This window comes from Saccopteryx bilineata, chromosome 4, assembly GCF_036850765.1.
Source record: "Saccopteryx bilineata isolate mSacBil1 chromosome 4, mSacBil1_pri_phased_curated, whole genome shotgun sequence".
NCBI classification, from domain to species: domain Eukaryota; kingdom Metazoa; phylum Chordata; class Mammalia; order Chiroptera; family Emballonuridae; genus Saccopteryx; species Saccopteryx bilineata.
The window spans coordinates 87,890,307-87,917,885 of record NC_089493.1 but is presented as its reverse complement, the minus strand read 5'-3'; the positions used below and the strand labels follow the sequence as shown (position 1 = coordinate 87,917,885).

The following is a 27,579-nucleotide window of genomic DNA, read 5'->3' as shown; positions in this document are numbered from 1 at the left end:
CAGCTACCGTATTTCCCCAGGTATAAGATGCTCCCATGTATAAGATGCACCTTAATTTTGGGCCCAAAGTTTAAAAGAAAAATGTATTTTATAAACTTATTGAACTCAAGTTTTATTCATCATAAAATTCATACAACTCCTCATCACTGTTAAAACTCCCACCCATTAGTTTGTCCTCCTCTGTGTCTGATGATGAATCACTGTCTTCAACAATGAGTGCAAAAAGAAGTGCAAAAAAGCAGGAAATGCAAGTAAAAAACTCTACAACCACTGTATAAGACACACCCAGTTTTTAGACCCCAAAATTTTCAGAACAGTGTACATCTTATATATGGGGAAATACAGTAACTATATCAGATGCAAGCAGTGTCGGAGAAGTCTTATATGTACTCTGGGTTTCTAGCCTTAACAAGAAGGTATGTAATGATGCCAAAAATGTAAACTTGAAGTAGAGGAGGAAAAGCTTGGGTAGAAGCAGTAAGTTCAGTTGGTTTTGGATGATTTGTCTGAGATGATGAGACGTTTTAAGCTGTCATGTTCAATGAGTACCTGAAAATTCTAGCCTGATGCTAAATCGATAGGGGTAACTTAGAGATATAACATCTCCCCAGAAGATAACCACCTTTACCTGTTTCTCTCTACCCAAGATGGGTTGAGTATCTTGTAGGAGAAAGCCAAGTCCCTGTACTGACTAAAGTTGAAAGCACTGCATGACTAAGGCTGGACCTTGGTCATGGAGGAAGAATGGTTTCGGAGTCTGACCGTAATACCCACAGCTCTTGTACTTGGTCCAGGAGAGGCTCTGAAGAAGTGATTTACTTCTTGCTGGTTTTCCATCCACACAACGGGATGATTTGTATTTAAAAATATTTTGGCATCCTTGGACACAGTTGTTGCCTGCATGATTGCAAATTAGTGTTTTCATTCCACGTTAGTGATTTCCTCTTATTCTTTTCCCAGGGGAGATGGAAAATTGCTGTTGACTATTCTTGCTATAAACCTCTGTATGCATTGCAACAGACGAGGTGCCAGAAACCTCCTGGCATTCATTTGGAATTTCCCGTACACTCAGAATCTATATTTATAATATTTAATCTAACATCAAAATAAAACATTTTTCAGTCTAGTTCCTCCTAGTCCCGAATCTCAGTTTTGAAGTTCAGCAGCATCGAAGACTATCTTTCTATTCAATATGTAAATTTTAAATTAAAATGTGAGAGGATGCCAGTTAGTTATATGCCAGGTCTGAACCCCAGATCTCAGAATGTCCACTGGGTTTTGCTTACTTTTGCCTAATAATTTCTAGAAGTATCTGTCAAGGTTTATGCTAGTTGTCTAAAAATAATTAACTTGACTGCACATCTGAAATCTACTGTGAATTGTCTAGGACTTTCCTGAGGAACATCGTGACTCTAGCCTAGAAGACTTTATACTCTAAAGCAGTTGGTCTCCAAAATTTGTATCGTGTACCCCTATCAATGAAAATTTTGTAGAGTGTGCTTCTCAAAGTTTGTTTTCTAAAACATATATATCATGTAAATGTGTGACAGAACTAATATTCACATTATAAAACATATGCAATAAGCCCTGGCCGGTTGGCTCAGCGGTAGAGCGTCGGCCTAGCGTGCGGAGGACCCGAGTTCGATTCCCGGCCAGGGCACATAGGAGAAGCGCCCATTTGCTTCTCCACCCCTCTGCCGCGCCTTCCTCTCTGTCTCTCTCTTCCCCTCCCGCAGCCAAGGCTCCATTGGAGCAAAGATGGCCCGGGCACTGGGGATGGCTCTGTGGCCTCTGCCCCAGGCATTAGAGTGGCTCTGGTCGCAACATGGCGACACCCAGGAGGGTCACAACATGGCGACGCCCAGGATGGGCAGAGCATCGCCCCCTGCTGGGCAGAGCGTCGCCCCCTGGTGGGCGTACCGGGTGGATCCCAGTCGGGCGCATGCGGGAGTCTGTCTGACTGTCTCTCCCTGTTTCCAGCTTCAGAAAAATGCAAAAAAAAAAAAAAAACATATGCAATAATATGAATTAAAATGGGATTAAGGATAGTTTTTAATGTCTTGCTAATTTTGATGGCCTCAGGTTCTCATTAGCTAGTATCTCAAGGCTCAATATATAAATAAATAGGGTGAGGGTCATTATAACAAAGTGGATTTAAACCCAGATTTCAAAGAGTCCCTTGGTAAATTCTGTGATAATTTATGGAGGTCAGAGTCTTGGCAAATCTGATTGAGTGTCCCTGCCTTCAACTCATTCCACGACTGATGAAGAACTTATATTAGCTATCAAAGTGTCTTCAATCTAGGGTTTCTCTGCAGGAATCTCTTGAAGCCAACTTATTTGTTCTGTCAAAGTTAGTTGAAACCGAATTTTAGAATCAGGAAACTTTATTTAATTGTCCCCCATCACAATATATTGAAAGTATATAGAAGACCAGGTAAGGATGCCACATATCAAGTGGTTTACCCATCAAAGGTGACGTGATCGTGACCTGCTGACATGCTGAATGAAGGGGCCAGGGTCAATCGACTTATTACATATTGGCAGAGCTTTAAATAAATATAAATGGCAATTCTAATTCTGCCCTTTCCTTTCCTACCTTCCTTGCCCTCCCACTGAGTCTAACACACCTGAGGAGCAGGGTTCGCGCCCCCCTGTTTTCAAACCACTGCACATTCCTTCCAGAAAGCGGAGGATGACCTTTCTTTGTACTTTACCTTCAGGCACTGGCTGAGACCATACAATCTGCCCGGAATGTAATTTTGGATTAAAAGAACCAGAACTAATGGAACAGAAGCTGCTTAACCCACACTGTTTCTCGTTCCACTGCCCTATGGAGAAAAGAGGGACGAAGGCAAGAAAGTAGTGCCGATTCTGTGCCGCATCCCTCCTTTGAGGTTTGAACCACGGACGATTTTAATGGCACCTTGGGCCCCTCTAGGCATAGGGTACATGCCTGGACTTGAGGGAGAATGGGGATTTTTTATTTACAAGTTTGAGTGATTCTGAGGTTTTGGAAGAGATTAGATAAGTGTTCCTTTTGGGGTGGTTGCTTCTTGCCCCTCCCAGCCGGCTGCTGTTTACTGTGTCCTTCACACCTGCCTTCCATTTCCATCAAAGCCCGGGTTAAGGTCTGTATCAGCTAACATGACCCAGCAGCAGGCGTTTGGCGATGCAGATAAGATTGTAAAAGACATTCCCTCAATAGTTCTTATTCTTTCCGCGTCTGGCGGCAGCTTTTATTTCTTTGTCCTCTGCCTTTGCTGCCCTGCATGCTGTGCAAGGTTGCAATTCTGAATACCTTTTCAAGAATATTCACCTTTATATTAGATTTTCTTTCTTTTCATATTTCTATTTTCTTTTAAGAAAATGAATTTTCAAGTTCCAGAGAGCTCTCTCTCTCTCTTTTTTTTTTAAGAAATTCATTTTGCTTGTGACTTTAACTGCAATACTGATTAGTTTGAGTAATTGCAAATAGTTAAAAAGATTGAATTTGATCATTTTATCCCACATACTAAGACAGTGTATTTGAATTGAATTAAGTATTTGCGATAACTGAATAATGGTGAGATTATGGCTGTGTATATGAATGAAATGAAGTTTTTGTGCTAGGGGCTGTATGTGGTTTGCCCTGGGAGGCTGCTGATTCAGTAGAAGCCCGTGATGCCACTGACCGAGGCTGACTGCTGTGGTGGCTGGGTGACTGATTTGTTTGTGTGGCTTTTTTCAGGGGGTGATGATTTTCAGTGGAGTAATTATTGATAGCCTAACACTGATAAAGGGATAAAAGAAGTATAATCCTAGTCCAGTCAATCTGATTACGGACCTGAGCTTAGGAAATCAAGCTGTGTGATGCCGTGCCATAGTATCTCTGTTGGTAGAAGAAGGGACAGCACCAGCATGTACTCTGGATGGTTACATGTGAAACAGAGCAATGCCTGGCACATAGGAAGCTAGCTATTGGTTTATTAAGTATCAATCCCTGTCCTGGCCCGCCTTCTCTGTTCCTCCCTTCTTCGCATGTCTTGCCCAGTTTTATCATGAACTGAGTTTTTTCTCTCAGCGATGGCCTCGTTGTTGTGAGGCGAGATCTCGGGAGATGTTCCTGCTTTGCCTTTCCTCCTCTCTCAGCTTCTACCACTGCCTCCTTCCATGAGCCCACATCCTTGCCTTTTCTTTGGTAGAGCTCAAGGGAATTAATTTGTGGTAGTTTTTTTTTTCTCTCTTCTTTTTGGAAGAGAGGGTAGGTTGGTTACCTAAGAGTTTTAAAAACCTAAAGGCTCCTATTTTACTTTCTACATTTTGTTCTCTTTTCCTTACATATTGAGAATTTATCAAGCCCTAAAAATATTAGTGATTTGGGCAAAACGACTAAGTATTATGTTGGCTATTTGGAAGTTAACATTATTAACAAAATAGCTTATAGAACCAAATAATCTTATTTTTGCTTTCTTGGGCTGAGACTAAATCTAGTACATTTGCAAATGATTATTAAAATCCCACCTGTATAAAGTATCTTTCTTTAGGGAATACAAAGACTAAGTAGGCTACACAGAGCTTATTCTTAAAACCAGCCTGACCTGAAGCTGATAAACTGACCCAGCCTGACCTGTTTGTGACATCTTTCACACCTTGGAAGGCAAAATTTCCTTTTGCTCATTTATCCAACTAAAGAGTGTGCCCCCCCCCCACCTCTCCCACATGTTGCTTGCCCAACGTTACTTCTTTAGTCGAAAAGAACAGCTCCCTGGCCTGACCTGTGGTGGCGCAGTGGGATAAAGCGTTGACCTGGAACACTGAGGTTGCCGGTTCGAAACCTTGGGCTTGCCTGGTCAGGGCACCTATGGGAGTTGATGATGCTTCCTGCTCCTCCCCCTTCTCTCTCTCTCTCTCTCTCTCTAAAAAAAAAATCAATAAATAAAATATTTTTTAAAAAAAGAACAGCTCCTCTGAGTGGCTACTTGTTTTGTTTTTATTTTTGTTTGTTTGTTTTTTCCTAATTAGAAGCCCTTCAAACAGCAAGCAGACATCCTTTGTTTATTTGGGCATGGGACACTTGGTAGAAAAATATTCAGGATTAAAGATGATCGCAGGGCTGAGAAAATCCCTGCGTGCTCTTTCTGCTCTGCTTTCCCTTGGTCTTGTGAGAAGCCGTCTCCAGACCGGAGGGAATTTTCCTATTGTGTGAGACCCTGACCCTGTGCCTGTGCCTGAAGCAGGCACGTAGTTTTTATGTGCGCCTGTTAGCTTGAATTTGTGATACTGATCTGCTTTTTGTCCCTGCTGATGGTTATTATATCTTAATGGGCTAAACACTACTCTAATGATCCTTGTGTATATAATTCTTGGAGTACAGAGCAGGCACCAGAGGACCACATAAAAATGTTTGCCTCAATTTCCCTGCAAAAAAGGAGCCCAGAAACCAGACTTGACCAAGTAACAGATTTTTAAAGGTAAAGGAACCCAATAAAATTACCAGCTTTTCACAGCGTGTCTACTTCCTTTCGGCATATTGTGAGGTGTAGGTGAAATATTCTAGCTGAACTGACAGTGTGAGTGGGAATAACTAAGGAGAGAGGGAGATAAAAGTAAAAACCACCAGCAATGATTGATATTGCAGTAGCAATGAATTGTTGGGCTTTTTCCTTTGTGGATTTGACACTTCACCTTTCTGACACCATCTGCAGGCGTGTTGGTATAATGAGCCCTATACAGACGGGAACAAAAACTAGAACTACTTGGAATTACTGTATTGGGGCTTTGACCTGTGCTGTAGAATTGTATCAGCTGGTACTTGCTTATTCAATTTATAAAGTAAGAGGTATGTATGAGTGTGCGGAGCTGTGTGAGAGAGAGGAGCAGATGGATAGAGCAAGAGAAACAGTATGGTTTTAAAGTATAAAATGGAGAGAGCTACCTGATCCTAGGTAACTCCAAAAATATTTTAATCAACGATTGATTTCTTTCTACATCATAATCATCACTTAACTAATTAAATGGGTTCATGTAATGTTTATAAGCATGATGGTAAGTGCTTTCCAGAGTCAATTCTGTAATACATTACCCCAGAATTTTGGGAATAGAAAGAATAATTAATTACTGATTCTGGTCTTATATAGGAATTTAAACCATTTTTGGTAAATAAAGGGCAGTTATGTACATTCAAGACAGCTCTCCTAGGAGGGCTAAGACTTAAGCTTTTTTTTTTTTTTTCTTTTTTTTTTTACTTTTTAGACCTTTGGACAGTAACCTAACCTCCCTTGGTCACTTTGTAGGATAGAAATGATAGAAATAATTTAAATTCCTTAAAGCTCATATGCTCAACCAGTTGATCTCTTCACAGTGCTCCTTCTACTTCTGAATTTTATATTACTTTTATTTTTAAGCTCCTTACATGGCTGAGGAGAAACCTCAGTGGACACTTGGCACTGGTGCTAAATTAGTCTATCATCTACTTCTTCCTTCACCAGTCATTTCCCCTCTCCCCTTCCTTCCCCAGGTCCTGGGGAAAGATTGGCCAGCACGTTCAGTTCTAAAGCTCCTCTGCCTATTTCTGTGGGTGGCCTAAAGCTCTTCCCCTCAATCTAGTCGTAAGGCGTCCGAGGGGTTTACACTCCAATTTCCTCAGTCCCGGAGCTAGTTAGCGATGCCACTCTGTATGCCCTCTGCTCTCTCCTCTGCTCCTGTTCTTTCTGTCCACAGTACTTGGGTTTTTGCTACCTTTGTCAAGAGGTTCTAAACCAGCTGTTCCAAATTTTGATGTGTCCTGTGTAATATAACTCGATCCAGTTTACTACCCAACTGGTAACTGCTCAGTGCTTCCCTCCCAGTGTGTCAGGTGCATTGCAAGTTCTTCATCATGGCATTCACAGTCCCACAGATCTTGCTCCAAACTATGTTGGAATCTTATCTTCTTAGTCCACTTAATTGATGTTTTATTCAAGCCCAAAGTGAACTACCTGCCATCTCCTGCACATTCCGTCAGCCTCTCTGCATCTGCTCTTTCCACTTGGAATGTCTCACGTCCTTGCAGTTGATGTTCACTGGCACTTAATGTAAATTCACAAATTATCATGGCTTGGAACGAATTTGGCTTAACTAATGGTGATTAATAAAGGGGTGTTTCGGGTGTCTGCCTGAAGCTGTATAATAGTTGAATATTTTACTGTTAAAAATTTTCCTCAGTGGTATGCTGTTTTAAAATTTTTGGAGGTTAAGAATGAAGGGAAAAAATATTTTTCTTAAAACTGAGAAAATTCACTTGTCACACTTAATTATTTTTTTGGTATGGAATATTTGGGCAAGCAATGTTCCTATACTAGATAGAGGCGTGATTATGCAACTCTACTGACTAAGGCTGGATTTTTAAACAGGGACAAATGAGGGTGGGCAAACAACCTTATCAGACATGCACCCATACTATTTCATTTGATGAAATCATATCCCTTTTTAACGTACTATATTTTCTTTTCTTCAAGGCCCCATGCTCTTTATTAAGAAACTTGGATACCTAAAAGAAGGACTCACTCTTTGGGATTCCTGTAATATCCCGTTCACAGATGCTTAGTTTATTCCTATTGTGCCCCCGGGTCTAAGCTAGGAGCTGGGGTTATCAAGATGATAGAATGATCCCTGACAACAGGGGGTTAGCATCCGGTGGGAGAAGGAAAATTGTTACCCAACATACCACAATACAGGTTCTTAAAGCAGAGGTCAATGCCATGGAAGAGGAAGAGTGAGGACTTAATGATGCCAAAGTCAAAAGGGTCCTTCCAGGGCAGGGAACTTTTCACCTGGGCCTTGGAGGATGAGGTGTGGGAGGGGAAGAAGCCAGGGCATGTTCAGAAACAGGGAGCTGCCCATTCCGGATGGAGCACAGGGTGCATGGGAAAAGTGGAAGTGGGAGGAGATGAGATTGGAAGTATAGCTTGGGGCCAGAAGGGGATGTCCTTAAAAATCAGACCAAGGAGTTTGGACTTGACCCAATATTTAAAGGAAAGATATCTGAGGTATTTTAAACACCAAAGTAAAATTTTGAGAACAGTATTTTCAAAAAATGCCTTTGGTAGTATGATGAGGGGTATATTGATGGGTAAGATGGAAATTAGCGATACAATTAGGTTAACTTTCTGAATTGACCCAATGTCATCTCGTGTCAGACATTTCATACATTATTTTTTGTAGACTCATTTTTGCCCATACCTTTTCTATTAATACTTCCAAAAAGTTGAGCCTCCTTCCTTAAACACTAAAGAACTCTGGAAAGTTTTATATCTAGCACAAAATGCTCAGTAGTTGCAGTCCTTTCTCTAATTCTTTGCAGACGTTAGAGCAGGTAAGTCATTAACAAACATTAAAACAGATTAACCACTCATATATTTAAGATCATTATAGTCACAATTCGTAGATACCATTCAGTTTATCTCATGCTCCTACTATGCCAAGCATACACAGTGCCTCCCTTAATATTTTCAGTAAGTGGTAGTCCACCTATAATTATGGATGTGTTGAGGCTCAGACAATGTAACCTGCCCGGATCCCATACGGAGGATATTTTGATACCTCCATGACATCTTGGTCTTTTTTCTGTACCTTGTGCTTATTTCTTCATCAGAAATAGAAACTTCCTTTTTCAGTTACCTCTCTCTAGAATGCTCTTCTCCCAGACATTCCTAGAACTGACGTTCTCAGCAGTTAGCGACAATGTGACCTCACCAAAGAAGCGTCCCTGAATCATTCAATCTAATGCTGCTCATTTCTCTACTTTATTTTCTTCGTAGTAAATCACTATTTGATACTATTTACTTGGGCTTTTTCTTTCCCTTAAGCTAGAGTATGAATTTTGTGAGATTAAGTGCTTTGACTATCTTATACACTTTTTTTTTTTTACATTTTTAAAATATCAGTTTAATCTCAAAGTATTAACAAATAGCTACAATTGAAAAAAAAGTCAGGCATAGTCTTATTAAAATGTATCTTATACACTTTTAACATATATAATCACAACATTTGAGCACAGGTTCTAGAACTGAATACACAGTCAACAGATGTTTACTCAAGAATTGGGTGAATGAGTGGTCAGATGTCTCCAGAGTCCACGCTGGTTCTCCTGCCCCATCCTCCCTAAATGTTTCCTTGCTGCTACCTGGCACCCTGGAGTGGCATCAGCTTACCATATAACCTGTCAAAGCATGGATCTAGGACTCAGGCTGATTAACTTTTAAAAATCAAATATTTATTCACTAGGAAAAGAAACCCACTGATCATTCTTCCTCATTAGTTAAGGTTACTCAACTATATCTAAGCTTATAGTTCATACATAATACCAAGGATGTATGATTAGAAGTGAACATCTCTGGTAAATTATTTAAAATTTCATCTTTTCTCTCTGCATTCCTGTTGGCTGATTTATGTAGGAAAATATTGGAATTTACATAAAATAGACACTATTCCTGGCCAGTTTCTGTCTTATAAAGCAACAGGCATGTTAAAGTGCATGGTCTATCTAATAAACTAGCGAATTCAGATTATCTGCACATTGAAAGTAACAGTCCTGGGAGGGTAAATTCTTTATTTCTTTTACCTCAAACTGCATTTTTTATTTATGGTTTCAGATTGGCTTTTTCAGAGGTGTAATTTTTCTTGGTGGAATCCAAGGTGACTGCCTTTGTCACTAGCATGTTAACCTCTTCTTTTCTCACTACCCCATGTACCTAGGCATAGCTCGCTGATTAACTCCTAAGTTAGAGAAGGTGGCCTGAGAAGGAATTTTAAGTACATTTCTTGGTGTTCTGTGAAGTTACATGAGCTTAGCTGAGTTAATTAGCTTTTTAAAAATTGTATAAAGAGGTTCGTATGATTATAAACTACAGAAGAAGCAAAACAACTTGAAAGCAACCTGCCCTTCACCTTGATCCCACCTTCTCTGAGAACCGTGTTGTAATGCCAATGAACAGAAGAATGCTTGACGAGCTGAACGTTAAAGCATTCTAAATATCACTGGTTGGTTTAATAAAATTAATTAGCCTGCCACGGAGAAAATTTACTGGCGTGCTGGTTAATTTCACAATGTAAAGTCAGAGAAGGAAGGTAGGGTTGAGGAAACAAACCTTATTAGTTTTGAATAATTATTTAAAGATGTGGAGCAGCCTATTTCAAACACTTTGATTGCCAAATTCATTAAGGCTTTAAATTCAATGTTTGCATCCTGGTTTATAAGGGAAGGAATCTCTCTAGATGAAATCATAAGCATATTAGTTAACAGCTAAGTGACGTATTTAAGATGTAGAATAACAAGTCGAATTCTAATAAAACCATGGGAAGGAGAATTTGCCTTAACACTGACTCTTGGGAGGTTTCCATAATCTTAATTTGCCATTGATGCAATTATTGCTTTTTCTTGTCTTTCTAACCCGAACAAGATGTTTGCAGTGGCCATGGAAAGGTGCCTGAAATCACATGCCTGAATTCATTTAATTTGCCAACATTGTCTTTTTTCTCTCTCTCTTTCTGGTAATGGGCAAGAGTCACTTCTGGTGCATTAGGTACTAAATCTCTTCAATTACCAGCCGGGAAGAAAGATTTAAAATCGCGCTTCAAACCTACAAACTGATTTAGTTTTAAAGCACATACACTTCTCCTGTGGAGCCTAAATTAAACTGCAGAAAGGACACAGAGCTTGAGGAATTACTCCAGGCAGGGCCAATGCTCAGGCCGGGAAGAGCAACCAACCATTCTGGTTTCTTTCACTGGGGCCCCTCGTGCAAAAAAAGGACAGGGACAAGAAACATGCTAAGGGATACAACTTTGTATAAGAAAGTGCAATATTATATTGCTTGGAAGCTAGACGTGGAATAAATGTTAGTGTGGGGGGAGTCTAATCAAACCTGTTATTTTTTTTTCTCCTCTCTTTTGGGTGCTCGGCAGCCATTTTCAACGTGGATGACTCTGTGGTTGATCTAGAGACCCTGGCGGCCTTATATGAAAACGTGAGTATCAAAGACATACGGAGCCAGAGTTTCCAGATTTCCGTGCCTTTACTAACTAACGAATATGTTAAAGTCTAAAAAATAAACAAGCCACGGTTACATGTGACTCCTCCCTCCTGAGGAAGCCGTGCAATGGTCGGCGGAGCCACCCGTTTCTGCCCGTCGGCAGTGAAGGTGTCGCCATAGCGTGGATGAGATTATGGCCCAGAAATGCAAGGTCCAGTAGGAGCAGACATGAGAAAAGCAGTAGGTTCCTCCCCACCAGTCTGGTGCCTGAGTTAGTAGAGTCCTTCGCACAACTGCCAGGGAGGGTGACTCAGGGTGAAGAGCACGTCTATGCCACTCCACCCTGCAGCTGCGGCCAGAGTCAGTGAAGGTGAGCAACAGACTGGATGTCGGTGTCCACCAGGGTCTTCCTTTGAGGACCGGTCATGCTGACACCATGTTACTGTCAGTCCCAGTGAGCTGATGGTGCGGAAGGTGGGGAGTAGCCTCGGATGGGGGAGTGGGTTTGGGAGTTAGAGTCAGACAGGTCCGGGTCTTTCACTGACTGCTGGGTAGCTGTGAGCCAGTTAAACTCCTTAAGCCAGTCTGGTTATCAGTACGATAGGAACTATAATGAGCTCTACCTGTTTTATTATGAGTATATCTTTTAATATATATATATATATATATATATATGGTAGTAGCAATGTACTTTGAAAGTAAAAGCACTGTCCGTATAGATGGTCTTTTAGTCTGGGTTATGTGTAGAAATAACAAGCCCAGTTGTGAGATGTCTTGAGAGGATGACACAGGAGAGTCAGAATTCCTGGGACTGTTCACTGTTCAGTTCACTGACTTGGTCAGTATTTGAAAATAGATTGAACCAGATCTCTTTCCTGAAATAATGGTATTTCCCAGGTGGCTTCCCAGAGCTCTATAATATGAATAGTCACTGAACTAAAAAAAAAAAAAAAAAAGATTCATTTCAAGGCTTATGTACCCAGCACCTTACAGCTCTTACAGAATATTTTCATAGTGTGATAAAACAGCCCAGTAGGATTGCCAGTTCCCTACACGTTTTTACATCTCCTTTATATGTATCAGGAGCTGTTTAGAACTCCTGGGTGAGAACTTCGCATGTTTTCAGCAGTAAGGCCTTCACTGATAGACAAGAAGGCACACAAGTACAGTACCAGGCTATCAGGAGCTGATGTCACAGAAGGCAGCAGAAGGCAGTTTGTTATCGTGGGAGAAAGAGAGATTCCGAGTCAGCCCCTTTACCAGGTGCTTAGTGTAAGCCTCAGAGGAATCATCTGTAAAAGTGAGGGAATAGCAGTTGATGTCGAAGGACTTTGTAAAAGGCAAAAGTGCCTTCTGGATGTTTTTTGTTGTTGTCATGGGCTCAGGACTGTGTATACGGTCAGCAATTGTTAGCTCACAGTAGAGATAAGTTGCATACGACTGAAATAGTTGGATAAGTTTAGAAAGTATGAGACCAGATGCCAAAATAAGCGGTATAGACAAGGAATGCTACTGAAATTTAGAAGAAAAGACAATGGTGAGAGAAATAAAGTCAGGAGCCTGCATAAATTAGGAGGGCTGTTGGGAGTCAGGAAGCAAATGCTAAGGACAACTTGACCCATATCTGCTTACAGGCAAACAAAAAGAGGATTCAAAGGTAGCAACCCAATGTCCTGGCTTCTGTATCCAGCTAATGTCATTTGTTATGACCATTGGTGAAAGCCAGGGATTCTCACACATTAGCATGTACCGGAATCACTTGGGGGGCTTGCTGGCCCCACCCTGGAGTTTCTATGTCTGGGGCAGGGCCAAAATTTTGTATTTATAGCTAGTGACCGGTGATACCGATATTGCTGATCCAGAAGCCACACTTCAAGACACATTGCATTAGACAGACTCTCATGGCTCTTTTGTGTGTGTTTTGTTTTGTTTCCTTTTGAACACAGAGAGCCCAAGAGGATGAATTGGTTAAAATAAGAAAGTATTATGAGACATCCAAAGAAGAAGAACTGAAGCTGCTGGATAAACCTGAGCAGTAAGGATGCTTGAACACTTTCCTGGTGGGCCGGAAGCGCAGCCTCTCTCTTCCTGCCTCCCAGATCGGCACATAAACCTCTGGATTGTGCAGAGTCTCAACTCCATCATTCCTGTGACCTATTGCAAGTGGCAGGATGACCTGACTGCTGGGAAAGGCAGCCAGGAGATTTGTGCTGCTGGATAGGATATTTCTCAACCCCTTTCCCCATCCCTCGTGACTCCTCTTTCTTGCCCTAGCAACTTATTAATTCCTTCTAGACTAAACATTCTGGCCAAAAGGGTAACTGAGGAAGGAAGGCATTGCTCTGTGTAAGGTTCTGCTGATGCAGTTAAAAAGCTGATGTCAGAGCACAGCACTGAACTGGATTTTCCTAGCTGTTGTATCCAGTAAACGTAGCCTGAGTGTGCCAGCTTCCCCCACATTTCTTACCCGTGACTTTTTCATCTGAGCTTGGCGTGCGCTCTTCTCTTACATTCACTATCTAGAATCATTTGATCTATAGCTTGGGATGTCATTCCACACCCTTTGAAAACCCAGAACTCTAATGTGCAGCTGAGTGACTCTTGTCCTTGACTGGGCTCTTAGGGTCTGCAAACCACAGATAAGCTTCTGAAGCTGTGCAGCCCCCAGCCCCAACCCAGGACTCGGAGAGAACGTGAAATTGATCCAGAGTAGAGAGATGGCTCCTTTGCCTGTTGCTGTCCTGAGTGCTTCGCGTTCGATTCAGGCCACCCCTCTCAGCCTGGAGATGAGGCTAGGGTAGAAAATACAGAGAAAATGTAGTGATCTAGTTTAGGGTAACAAGTCAGCCCTAGAGACATTTGAGTTCTGTGGCTGGTACAGACACTTCCTGACTTGCCCTTGCGTCCCCTAGAATGCACCTCTGTCCTTGGATGCCTGGACTTTCCAGTCCAGAAAAACATCTCCAAGTGCCCAGCTGGGGGACTTCTACGTATACACACACTCGGTTATTGACAGATGTTCGTGATCATTTGGGAACTTCAGGCAAATGGTTCTCCCATTCAGCATAGGTCAGGACCCCCCCCCCCCTTATTTAACTCATGAAGCCTGGGAATTTTGCAAATCAATGCAAATGGAGCTCCACTGCCCTCAAGTTCCACCAGCTTGAGTCATCCTCCTGAACAAGCCCCAGCCCTGACAGGTTCTGTGGTCCATGCCCAAGTCATGTTTCCTAGTACAATGAATTAGTTCCCACTGACAAGCTCATCACTGAAAAGTAAGTGACTAACAATGGAATATTTAGACACTGAAAAGGCCATGGGGAATATTTGAAGACTGTCTTAGTCAGCTTGGGCTGCTATCAAAGAATACCCTAAACTGGTTGACTGGTAAACAACAGGAGTTTATTTCTCACAGTTCTAGAGGCCGGAAGTCTGAAATTAGGGTGCGAAGGTGGTCAGGTTCTGGTGAGGGCTCTCTTCTAGGTTGCAGACTGCTGACTTCTCTTTGTATCCTCACATGGCTGAAAGCAAAGAGAGGAAGGAAGCAAGCTCTGTGTCTCTTTTTCTAAGGGCACTAATCCTACTCATGAGGGTTCCACCTTCATGACCTAATTACCTCTTATAGGCCCTACTTCCTAATGCCTATCACATAGGGGTTAGAATTTCAACTTATGAATTGGGAGCAGGGGCACAGACATTTAGCCTTTTGCAGGGACAGTAGGGCATATCAAGCATTTGGGTAGTAGTGTCAACTATGCCATGTTGAGCAATGACACTCTAAGCCTAGAGTTGGCAAACATTTCCTGTCGAGGACTAGACAGTGTTTTAGGTTTTGTGGACTATGCGACCTGTTGGAACTGCTCAAGTCTGCCATTGTAGTGCAGGAACAAATGGGCGTGGCTGTGCCCCAGTAAAATTTTCTTTATGAACACTGAAATTTGAATTTCATTCTATATATCATGGATTGTTAACCTTCTACTGATTTTTATTCCAACCTTTTAAAAATGATAAAATCATTCCTAGTTGGTGGATCTTACAAACAAGTGGTGGTCTGAATTCGGCCCCCTGGGCTACAGTTTGCAACGCCTGCTCTAAGCTATGGGAATGGCCAACCCAGTAAGAGGACAGTGGGTTTCTGCTCCTGGGAGTGTCCCTGTTTCCTTTTGTATTAACACCTTTCTAGCATTAGTTTTCAAGGTTAATTGCCAGGACACATAATAATGGTGGCAGGTAATTAACATATAATGTATTATTCCTGCTTTCTCTACTGATGATCTGGATAGAAGAGCATTTTTAAAGTTTGTAAATAGTTGTAACCACTTCTTGGACATGCTAAGTTGTTCCTGACAGCCAGGAGGCCTGTTGTGTTGTCCTGACAAGGTATGGTATGCTTGGGCTCGGCTGCTGGAGGCTGAGGCACAGGGACACGGGGACTTCAGGCCTGGGTGAATGTCACCTTTGCTGTCAATGCCCGGTGCAGTAGAGCATTTGTTTGATTTATACCAGCATCTGATTTCCTGGCAAGGTATTTGCCATTAGCTCCAAGTTAGTTGACTAAATGCATGTTTTACATACTGGAAAATATGAATCATTTATAGCTTTGGCATTGCAGTTTTCTAAAAACCCTGTGGTGCCCAGTCCTATAAATCACAGCACCAGTGAGAGGCTGGCCTCATCACTCACCTCATCAGTTTTCTTGCACCCCAGTGCCAGGTTTAGAGAGCCATTTCCCGTAAAAGTGTCACCTGCCTGGGACCAGACTGTCTGAGAGCCACTCCCTTCAGAGATGTCTCTCAACTCTTTATGCTCTGCCTTGGGATGGCGGTGAGGTGAGGTGAGGCTCTGTTGGGTTTGATTAAGCCCAACACAAGTTTTTTGTGGCCTAAAATGAGGGTACAAAATACAGCCATATTGGGATGTTCCACCGGGGTACACAGATATCCTCAGGCTGCCACAAAGAAGACACATTGACTTCTGAAACCAGGCTCTGTGAGTGTGGTGCTCTAGAGAAGAACACAGGCTACAGCATGAAATGATGCTGTGTACACAGCCCCTATGTGCACACACGTCAGAGATAATACCATTCTGGGGTTTGAGAATGTAAAGCCAACTATTAGTCCCTTGCAACCAATGGACCGCATTGCATTATCCCATTTCTCAGGGTGAGATGTCAAACTTGTCTCCTATATACAGGCTGAAATCGTAGTCCTTCCTGGGGAAATAGGCCTGCCTTGGATAAAGAAAGGAAAGATCCCTAGTTTGTGACTTCTTTGGGGTATATTTGGGCCAATTTATTATTGGCCTTCAGGTATGAAGTTAGCTTGTCCAAAGGAAATCAATCTATAAATATTCTTAAGTACCAAGGCCCTAAGTCCAACATTAAGAGTTCTTATGGGTATTAAATAAAATACCATTGGGAGATAAGGTACTTAACAGACACTTGCTTTATAGCCTTTGAGGTTACTTATACTTATGATATTTTCCCAGATAGATGAGAAAGGATTATAGTACTCTTCCTGAAGGCTTTGCATGCTATTTTTGGACAGTGACAAAAAATCATTTTTTCCCCAAATTTGCTTTTCCATCATATCTTCACATTCCATCAGGTGCCCAAGTCAAAAACCTACAAGTCATTCTGGACACTACTCAGAACCCTTTGGGACTGGCCGGTTACTCCGGTTCTTGCTGCCCTCGTAGCTTTCTTGTTCACTTGCCCTCCCATCCACGCTGTGAGCCCTCTTCTTTTCCATCTCACAGTATTGCAGCTGCAGTTGTCTAGGTCTCCCCGCCTCAAATCTACTATCACCACCAATCAGTCGGCCAAGCCATGGCCATGCTGATTTTCTAAAATAAAATTAGCAGAAAGGATCATTTCTCTGTTTAAAACCCTTCATTCATTTAGAAAAAGTTTAAAATCTTTAGAACACCAAGCCCCATTGTAGCATCTACTCCTCCTCACCTCCCCTACACACATCACTCAGCCCATCCAGGCTCTGCCCGGCAGTCTATGCGCGTTCTGCATGAGCCTCAGAGAGCACCAGGAAGCCGCGGCCAACACTGTCCCTCCGGGGCTCTAGCTTCGGGGCTCCTCCTGCGGCTTCTATAGCTCCTGCAGTTGCTTTCATCTCTGATAGCACTTGTCACACTCCATGATAATTGTTGTTCTCAGGTTATCCAGAAGAAACTGTGTACCAGTTAAATTCTGTTCTCGGGTCTGAGCATAGTGCCGGACACAGTCTAAATGCTTCAGACCTGACCAAAGTCAGTCTTGATGACCAATGTTCTGGGGTTCATTTTTAGTGACACATTTTCTATAGTTCTAACCAAAAAATAATGCAAAATCCCTTCCTTTCCCTTCCCCCTCCAACTCTGGATATGTGTCTCAGCCCCTTCTCCACACACAGTTCTTGCCTCTGCAGTTCTGTCGCCTGACTCCTGCCAGCCCTTACCCAGGGGCCTTTATTCTGGAGCGCCTACCTCCTGGGTAATGTAAGCTGGTGAGCCTGCGTGCTTGTCTCCTCATATCGGTCCTAAACCTCCTGCTGTGAGACTGGACATAAGTAATTGTTTATCTAGCATCTCCTCTTCGTCATCTGTGCCCTTGTTTGGGTGTCGAGCCATACTCTCACGCAGTCTCCGTGACTGCTCCCCCAGGCTCGCTTACCCGAGGAAGTGTCCCGAGTATTCCCGGGCTCTGGGGCCTACGTGGGGCGGAGAGTCTCATGGTCACCTTTGGAAGCGGAGAAATGCAGGGCACTCCCCTTGAGGTGGCTCTCAGCAGCATCTGAGCAAATAAAATCCCGACACTCAGCACAGGACCAAACGCCCCCAGGCGCACAAGTTTTTTACTGCTCCTATTTGAAAAGTGGCAACACCCCTGATTCTAGGCATGAAGTCAGTGGTTTATTTCTACTTTTATGAAGAAACAATTTACATAAAAATATAATTTTTTTCATCTTGTCCTATTTCTGAATTTCTATGGTTTTTTTATCCCACGACATGCTTTTCATAATAACCCATTATAGGACTTTAAAACAAAGTTGTGGTTCTTTAATGGCTATTCTTGACTTCATCTCAGTGTCATTAAAAGAAGAAGATGTCACCTGGTTGTGGGATAAGTAAAAGAAACAGCTGATAATTAGAAACTTACAAAAACCCAGAGCTCCCTGAAATAAAGTAAAAGAGGCACAGAACGTAAGCTGAGGGAATGCTTTGGGCACGGAGGGAGGGCGGCTCCAGCTCGCTCCTTTATAAAAGGATTCTTGGGGTGAGACTGCAAAATGTCAAAAGTAAAAATGTTATGAGTTGACTGAGCCTTTCAGAAATAGCAGGTACTAAGCATTTCAACCCCAAAATGAATTTAATTGCTGTGAGTGGATTCTCTCCTTTTCTGAATTCATGGCCAACTCTTTCCACCGTTTTAGTTTTCTGCCCCGTCCTCTCGTGGTTGGCCTGCAGAGGAGGCAGCTCTTCCAACTTCGTTTTGCAAAGGGCTCCAGTGCCCAGCTGCTTAAACAGTGAGCTTTTGTGTGTAGGTCAGGACTCATCTTTAGCTTTTAAGATCTACCTGGCCCTAGTTTTTAAGAGACTTTAGATTGTGTCTACTTAATGAGTGACTGCTTTGTTCCAAGTACTGAGCTATGAGCTCTGTGTCTATAGGTAAATTAATGTGGAAACAGAAACAAATATTGGTAGAATAGGGACATTATCTACTATTATCTAATACACAGGGCAAAACACAGTAGTAACCTCACTCCAGTAAAAGACATTCTATCGCTTGTCTACAGATATTTACCTCTAATGTTCACTTTACTCTTCCTGCGTAAATATATCCTCAGAGAGTGCTACATTATAAAGGGGATGTATTTTTTTTCTCATACACTAAAGATCAGCTCTTGTCTTTTGGGTTGAGTCTCCTATGCGGGTAGCAGTAGATAACTTGTTGTGGTTTGGTATTAATTGCACTAACTTCCTGTTCCTAAAGTAATTTATACACCATACATTTAGCTTTCCCTGTGATGTAGTAATTCACACACCATGCATTTTACTTTCCTTGTGATTTTTATACAAAGCTAGGTGGATTCCTTCTTTACTTTTACAGATTTTTACACGAGTTGGCCCAGATCCCTAATTTTGCTGAACGGGCACAGTGCATCATCTTAAGGTCTGCCTTTTCCGAGGGCATCACCTCCGTGCATAGAAAAGTCGAGATCATCACACGAGCGTCTAAGGTATGTTTTCTGTAGAAGTGAAAAAGATAACTTTTTCCTTATTACGGGTAAAAGAGAATGTTGGGAATGGGAGAGGTCAAGGAGAGCCCCTTTGCCAAAACCTTTGGGACTTAAGATTGTATGCTTTTCTAAATATAGCTGTGCCGATGATCCTGCCTAAGTGTGAGTAGGTGTGTGCTTGCAGATGAGGTTGGGGGGGAGATGGGCAGGAGAGAGAGAAGGGGAAAAGTGACATTTTTACAGATTTCTTCTCAAGTATTCCAAATACTTTCCAGCCTACATACTGGCCATTTAAAACTAACCCAAATAGAATAGTTTGTTTTTCACTCACCTCTTGGATTACAAAAAGGTTCTTTTGCCTTAGACTCATGAATTTGATCATCTGAAATGTGCTACACAGTGAAATAAAAAGATTCTAGAGATTTGATAAAGGAAATATATGATTATGTTAATGAATGATGAGCAAATATATTTTTGTTGGCTTTGCCACACGGCTTTCCATTATAAAGTTAAGTCCTTGGCTTTTTCTCACAGTGACCCATGTCCTTAAGAACATAATCCTCTTCACAAATACTGTAATATTTAGTTGCTTATCTGAAGGCATGATATTTTTCTTTTAAAATATAAAAGATTTCAATAAGGAGAGCATAACTATTACCAAAGTATATTTTACACCCTCTAATATTAACCATAAAGGCCAGCACAGAGTCAGCCTAGAGTTGTACCTGGCTTTCTTTTCTCTAAAATAAAGGAAAATAAAGTCAAGTAAGACCGTGGAGAAAGAGAGAAAGTATCTGAGAGTCTGGCACTGGCTGGATATCTCTGCTGGTTAGAGCATCGTCCCGAAGCACAGAGGTTGACAGTTCTATCCCTTGGCAGGGCACATATAGGAACAGATCTGTGTTCCTCTCTCTCTCTCTCTCTCATTCTCTCTCTCTCTTTTTCCCCCTCTCTCCCTCCCTCTCCCTTCCTCTCTTGCTAAAACATTAATAAAATTTTAATTTAACAAAAGGACATCTGCACTTGAAGCAAAAGAGAGAAAGAGGAAAAACAAATGAGATGGGCATCTGAAGTAAACCATAAGCACCTTGAAATTATAAGTTAATATAATCCTGACCCATGGTGCAGTGGGTAGAGCCTCTTCCTGCAGTGCTGAGTTTGCTGGTTCAATTCTGGTTTGCCAGTTCAATCCTGAGGGCACTAGCTGCATCTCGAGGTCACTGGGACCCAGAGGTTGCTGGTTTGAGCCCTGGGTAGGGCACATATGAGAAGCAATCAATGGCTACACCACTATGTGGAACAATAGGTTGATGCTTCTGTCTCTCCTTCTCTCTCTCCATCCTTGTCTCTCAAATCAATGGGGAAAAATGTTAGTAGATGTATCCTTAATAAGCATAGCCTCTGGCCTTGAAATAACATTATTGTAGTTCACCTCTGAGGATTATACCCACAGATAAGGAAGAAGAGACTTGCTATTATAACTACCTTACACTTAACTGTACTGTTTATATATTTATATATATTATATATATGTATATATATGTAGTCTAAAAAGAGATCCTCAAACGATAGTAAACCCCTTTCTCCTCACAAGTCATCAAACATGAGGCCTAACTATAACAGTTCTTTTCAATTTATAATTACTTTCAAATAAGTACAGTTTTTACAAAATAAAACTGGCTCAAATGGAAAGATAAATACTAATATTTAACCCTCCTGTTAAAACCTGTACAGTTTATAATTCATTGAAAGGACAGAAAATGATGACTCTGACTCTTAATGTATTGTTTTATAGACACTTATGGCTTAAAGTGTGTTTTGCATTTCAATAGCTGTTGACCTGCTTGATGACATGCCACCAAACAGCCTATTGGGTACTTGATAAAATATTTGTTGTTGAATGAACATAGGTATATGTGGAGTTCAGCCACATAGTAATTGGTGTTTGCCATCACAGGGCTTGCTGCACATGAAGAGTGTGAAGGACATTTTGGCCCTCATTCTGGCTTTTGGAAATTATATGAATGGAGGAAACAGGACTCGGGGACAAGCAGATGGATATAGCTTAGAAATTCTGCCCAAACTCAAGGATGTCAAGAGTCGGGTATATATTTGTTTCATAATGAATGTCTACGATCTGCCTTTATTTTCTTTCTCCACCTATAATTTAAAAAAAAAAGTATTAAGTATTTCTGATTGTTACATTTATCTCTGTTCTCCTCCTAACAATATATTTTCCTTTTCTTTCTTTTGACTTTTGAATAAAGATAGCTTTTTTTGTTTGATATTATTTTGATGATAAAATTTCCTATATTTGCTCTAAAATACGCAGGTGTTGAACTGCAATGAGAAAATGAAACAAATAGCATATGATGTTAGCCATAGCACAAGGCTTGAATTTAGTGCTAACCACTTGTAACTTACTCGTTCCTATTCCTGCGTATGGAGCAGGGTTGAATCACCAACTGAGCTGAGCATTTGAATTATTCTTTTGCCCACAACAATTGGGCTGGATGCTACTGTCAGACTCTGAGCCTGATGATCATTTGGCTCCACACCCCTGCAGAGCCACCTCTTTAGAAACAAGCACCCCATACCTAGGCATCCCGTGGGGGGCACCGGGTGTGGAGGGAGGGAAACACAGAAGCAAATTAGAATTAGACCCATGTGAACAAGACTCAAAGGCTGCCTTGTGGGAGGGCCTGCTCACTCCTGGCCTCCCAGGGTCATAAAGTGGCATGGCATTCCTTTTAAGCTGTCCTGATTGTTTTTCACGCCATTAAGAACACACATCTTTTGAAAGGTGGGAAGGGAGGGATGTTTTTCTGTTCTGGTCCCTGGTTCCCTTTAGCCCTCCCCTGCCCCCTGCTATCCTGGCTTTAGGACAGAAAATAGACAGTGTTTTGTTTATTTTGTTTGTTTGTTTTAGCCATTACCTCAGAGGCCTTATGGATTATTTGTTTTATTTTTTTATGCCATAAAGAATAGTGTAGTATCATTTCTTTGTACAAAATGCCATAAAAAATGGATGGGACAAGAGGAAGGGAGGGAAATCTTGCCGGTCTCAAACAGAACTTGGACCAGGTATCACAAATTAAAAGAATTAGGGCCACAAACCGAGATTTTTGGCTCTCAACTACATACAGCAGTGTCATGCGAATGATTTTCATTTAAGCTTCTCTTTTAAACCTAGGATAATGGGATGAATCTGGTGGACTATGTCGTGAAATACTACCTGCGTTACTATGATCAGGTAAGAAAAGACATTATGTGGAAAACTAAGGTAAGGGGATTTCAACTCTTACACATTGTTGGCATTCAGAAATTGGATGATGGATGGATGGATGAATTTCAAGTCCAACGTAGAATTTGAGAGCTGTCCAGCCTCCTCGGTTTACAAATGGGAACACTGAAGCCAAGAGAGTTTAGTTGACTCTTGTAAAGAGAGCATTATTCAGTGGTACTGACTCTCAATCCACTATTCGACATAGCTTCAGAGAGACCCCAGTTATCTCAGTGCCTTTTGACTAGATTGTCAGGGCCTTTGTGACATCTGTATTCAGTCAGTTATTGGTTAAATTTGAGACTAGATCCTGGGATGCAGACCAAAATTTAGGAAAGTAATAGTAACATAACACCCGATATACTGTTGGTAATGTTCATCTGTGAACAAGGTGGAGATGTAGAATCTGAAATCTCTTCTCTTTGCTTAAATTACATTTGCAATCAGGAGTGAAATTTTCTGTGTGACTCTACCTGAGCACAATTTTCTGTGTTTTATTCCTTTTCATGAAGTTGAGAACAAGGAGTCCTAACGTTGAGAAGAAAGAGGTACTGTTGTAAGTTGTTGAGAAATCTCGCAATCAATATAAATGGAAAAAGTCTCAGGAAAATGTTGTCAGCTGTCCATGTAAGCAGACTATCCATGTAACAATCCATGTAAGCAGACTTTTCCTAGGTACTGAGGCAAGAAAAGTAAAGAGTCCTGAGCCTTGTTTGTAAAAGGCCTACACTTCCATCCAGAAGACAAGTTAAGCACTGATGAGCTTCCTAGTTATGGCTCCTACCCTCCTGCTGCGTGTACCTAACCATTCTCCAGACATCTGCAACCAGGATTCTCATCCCGCCCTGCCTCTCCACTTCTCCCATTGCTAGTAAAGATGTTATCATTTTTGGTCATTTTCACATGAAGTTGTGCTTCCCTTTGGTTGATCTCTGTCCTTCAATTCAAATTATTTCTCGTATTATTCCCTGCCTTCCCCCCCCCCCAACTGACCCCTGCTCATTCAGGCCATGAGATAACTCACTTAGGGAGTTTTGATGGCTTCCCAGCTGGCCAGGCCCCTCTGGTTCTACCTCTTCCAGCCCATCCCACACCCTGTGGCCTGATTACATTTTATAGTTCTGATTATTTCATATCACTTTTTACTCAAAAAACCAAAATGGCTTCCCTTTTTCAAGTGAATTAAGACTCTATCCAATTTAATTCCAATCTTTTACAACCATGCTTTTATTACTTTTCTTCTGTGCAGGCACATTCTGTGATTCAACTCAAGACTTGGTGTTTTCCAAACACACCCTGTGCTTTCTTACTGATCTGTTTTTGCATCAGATGTTCTCCCTAACTGGAACGATCTTTGTCACTTGCCTTTCTATAAAATTTCTCTTTTTTACTTTATGAATACTCTCTTAAAATAATAAGTTAAAAAATAAATGAAAAAACCTTTTGGGAAAAAGTTTCCACTAGCTTAACTGTGTGTGTGTGTGTGTGTGTGTGTGTGTGTGTATATATATATAATGAACTCTTCAGAATCAACAATGAAAAGTCAACTTGTCCCTTCTTGTGAGTTGCAAAAGAGACTGCAGGTAACTATAGAAAACAAATATAAATTACCAACTAGGTTTATAGAATCAGCACTATATACTGATCAATCCTTTCTCAGGCCTATCATGTGTGGTTGACTCTAGGTCAAATGAAACCCTTGTCTAGTCTGCCCTGGCTTCACCAAACTATCTGTCCTATAAAGAGCACTTGGAAAAAATTCACATGACATGCGCTTGTCAAGCAGTTTGCCCATGGAGCTGTGCCAGCTTACAGGGGACACTTTTTTCTAATTCATTCAAATGTGCTGTATGGGCTAGCAAGACTTTGACCTTTCTGTATCTAAAGCCCTAATGTAATATTTCTAGGGATTTTTTTTGTTATATTTTTCCAAATGAGAAGTGGGGAGTGACAGACTCCTGCATGCTCCCGACCGGGATCCTCCCGGCATGCCCACCAGGGGGCGATGCTCGGCTCATCTGGGTCATTGCTCTGCTGCAACCAGAGCCATTCTAGTGCCTGAGGCGGAGGCCATAGAGCCATTCTCAGCGTCCGGGTCAACTTTGCTCCCATAGAGCCCTGGCTGCGGGAGAGGAAGAGAGAGATAGAGAAAAAGGAGAGAGGGAAGGGTGGAGAAGCAGATGGGCGCTTCTCCTGTGTGCACTGACCAGGAATGGAACCTGGGACTTCCACATGCTGGGCTGATGCTTTACTGCTGAGCCAAATGGCCAGGGCCTCTAGGGATTTTTATCCTAAGGAAACATAAGGACATGTATCACTATTTTATTTAAAATAGTTTGTAATAACAAAGTATTGCAGAATTTTTGATAAGTATCCAAAGGTAAAGACGAAGGTAAAAAAAATTATGCTCGAGTCATGAAATGTTAATACTACAGTCATGGAAAGTACAGTGTGTTCGTAAAGTCATGGTGCACTTTTGACCGGTCACAGGAAAGCAACAAAAGACAATAGAAATGTGAAATCAGCACCAAATAAAAGGAAAACCTTCCCAGTTTCTGTAGGATGATGTGGCAGCATGTGTGCATGTGCAGGTGATGATGTAACACCGTGTATACAGCAGAGCAGCCCATGGCCATGCCAGTCGAGATGTGGACGGTACAGAGGAAAGTTCAGTGTGTTCTGTGGCTCACTAAATTCGAATCCGTGACCAAAGTGCAACATGAATATCGGCGCATTTATAACGAAGCGCCACCACATAGGAATAACATTACTTGGTGGGATAAGCAGTTGAAGGAACCGGCAGTTTGGTGGAGCAACCCCGTTCTGGTAGGCCATCAGTCAGTGACGAGTCTGTAGAGGCTATACGGGATAGCTACCTAAGGAGCCCTAAAAAATCTGTGCGTGAGCCCACATCGAACTGCACTGAATAGGTATGAAACTAGGAGAGTTTTCCTTTTATTTGGTGCAGATTTCACATTTCTATCGTCTTTTGTTGTTTTCTTGTGACCGGTCAAAAGTGCACCATGACTTTACGGACACACTGTATATAGGAGAATGTGTATTGGCACTGGAAAATACTCATCTGCTTTTCAATTACAAACGAGTTTAAAATAATACATAGTAGAGTCTCAAGTATGTAACTATAAATACATACAAACACACAGACACACCTGTTAGGATATATATTAAAATGTTTGATTCTTTCTGAGTAGCAGGATTATAAGAGATTTTTTTTCTTTCTTCTTTCTTTTAATTACTAAACATAAGGAATATGTCTCACTTCTGTAAAAGTATAAAAAGATATATTAAAAGAAAATAGTGCAATCTTACATGCCCCTTCCTCCATGAAGGCTTTGCTCAGTTTGTTGTCTTTTAGTCTTTTGAAGCCTGGGGACACTTTGTTGGAAGAACTATCTGAAAACATGTTTTGTTTTTTTTTGCCATATCTGCAGATATCAATGAGCAATTAACTATCATCCTGGCATACTCCCTGAGGTCTGGAACTCATTGTCGTCTCTTTTTTAGTATCTATAATGTAGGTGCCTGATCAATACTTGCTGAGTTGCATATACTGCAAATATCAACAAAAATGTAATAGGCATTTGTAAAGAAGTAGGTAAAAGGAGGTGAAAGCTCTTTTCTGGTAGAGTGAGGCAGGTATGTTGAGCTCCAGGCAATATGTACAGACCCCAGATTCTGGCAGCAGTTACTGCTGTGGCCGAAGCATCTTGAGAGATGACATTTCTAATCCAGGGTTGACAAGGGAGATTGACCTTGTTGTGTCTGCCTCCACCAAGTCAGATGCATTGTAAAGGAAGGCTGAAAGTTGCCTCTGATAATATGACTCGTTGAAGAAAGCTGGACCCAGTGAAATTGACTTCACAGAGGAAAATCTTACAATGAGAATAGTTTCAAACTTGGAATGGCCCAGTTTAGGAAAAGTAAAAAGTCAACATTTGTATGGTATTCTTCCAGTTTTCACTGTGCAAAATGCATTTCACTCAAGAATGTAGAATTATGTGATTTATTGAACGATCCCCCTCCCTCTAGGAGCATACGTGATGATTTTTGTGGTCAGTGGTGATGAGCAATTAGCTGAAGAAAGGTGATTTCTGTTCCAGGCTTTCTTCCACTCACGCCAGGTTTTGGGTCCAAGTCTGGGTTTGTGATGTTTAAGAAACCCATCTAAAGCCATGTCTTTTGAACTCTAACTGGACAACTTTCACAAGAGCTACTACCAGGCTAATCTACTCAGCAGCATTTACTCTTTTTTTGAGATGAAGAAAACAAAAACAAAAACTTTACTTAAGAGTTCTTCCAAAGTAGATCACCATGGTGTCTTTTGGCAAGCATCTTAGATGTCATTTCATCTTGGCATTCAGACAAATACTGCTTCCATGGTTTTATTTTGTTGTTTCGTTTTTTAAGTGAGAGGAAAGGAGATAGTGAGACAGACTCCCCGCATGTGCCCTGACCAGGATCCACCTGGCAATCCCTGTCTGAGGCTGATGCTTGAATCAACTGAGCTATCCTCAGCACCCGGGACTGATTTTTGGACCAACTGAACCACTGACTGTGGGCAAGGAAGAGAGAAAAAACGGGGGGAGGGAGAGGAAGAGAAGCAGATGGTCACTTTTTTGTGTGCCCTGACTGGGGATCAAACCCAGGACATCTGCATGCTGGGCCGATCCTGTATCCACTGAGCCAACTAGCCAGGACCTCCATGGTTTTTAATATAATAAAATCAGTATAGGGAAATTTAAAAAATTCCATTGACCACATAAAGTATTGTCCTGATCCAAAGTGGAAAATACATCTTCTTCTAGCATCCCAAGTAAAGTTAAAGGTCTTAAAGGAAGGGGAAGGTCCCAGGGAATCCCTGCAACCATAAGAAAATATGAAGGTAAGTTAGATGTCTTTTGCTAAAGGTACAAATTTCCCAGAATGGTGTTTTACAGTCTCTTGGTGATGTTTCCAAGGAAAATTGATTGACATGCCAGGGGTTATATACTATACTGAGGCAAAGACACAGTTCCTGCCTTCCTGTCTAGTGAGGAAGACAAGCTAACAT

At 41.6% G+C, this 27,579-nt stretch overlaps 1 protein-coding gene across 4 annotated transcripts in view; it reads left to right on the top strand.

Moving 5' to 3' along the window:
• The window catches only part of FMN1 (formin 1), a 458,403-nt gene that overhangs the window by 309,417 nt on the left and 121,407 nt on the right, over positions 1–27,579 (top strand). For all 4 annotated transcript variants that reach the window (XM_066277223.1, XM_066277221.1, XM_066277222.1 and 1 more), the window contains 5 exons: positions 10,927–10,988; positions 12,941–13,029; positions 19,096–19,225; positions 21,183–21,329; positions 22,419–22,478. In XM_066277223.1, coding sequence (XP_066133320.1) covers positions 10,927–10,988; positions 12,941–13,029; positions 19,096–19,225; positions 21,183–21,329; positions 22,419–22,478 — 488 coding nt within the window. The remainder of the gene's footprint in view (positions 1–10,926; positions 10,989–12,940; positions 13,030–19,095; positions 19,226–21,182; positions 21,330–22,418; positions 22,479–27,579) is intronic.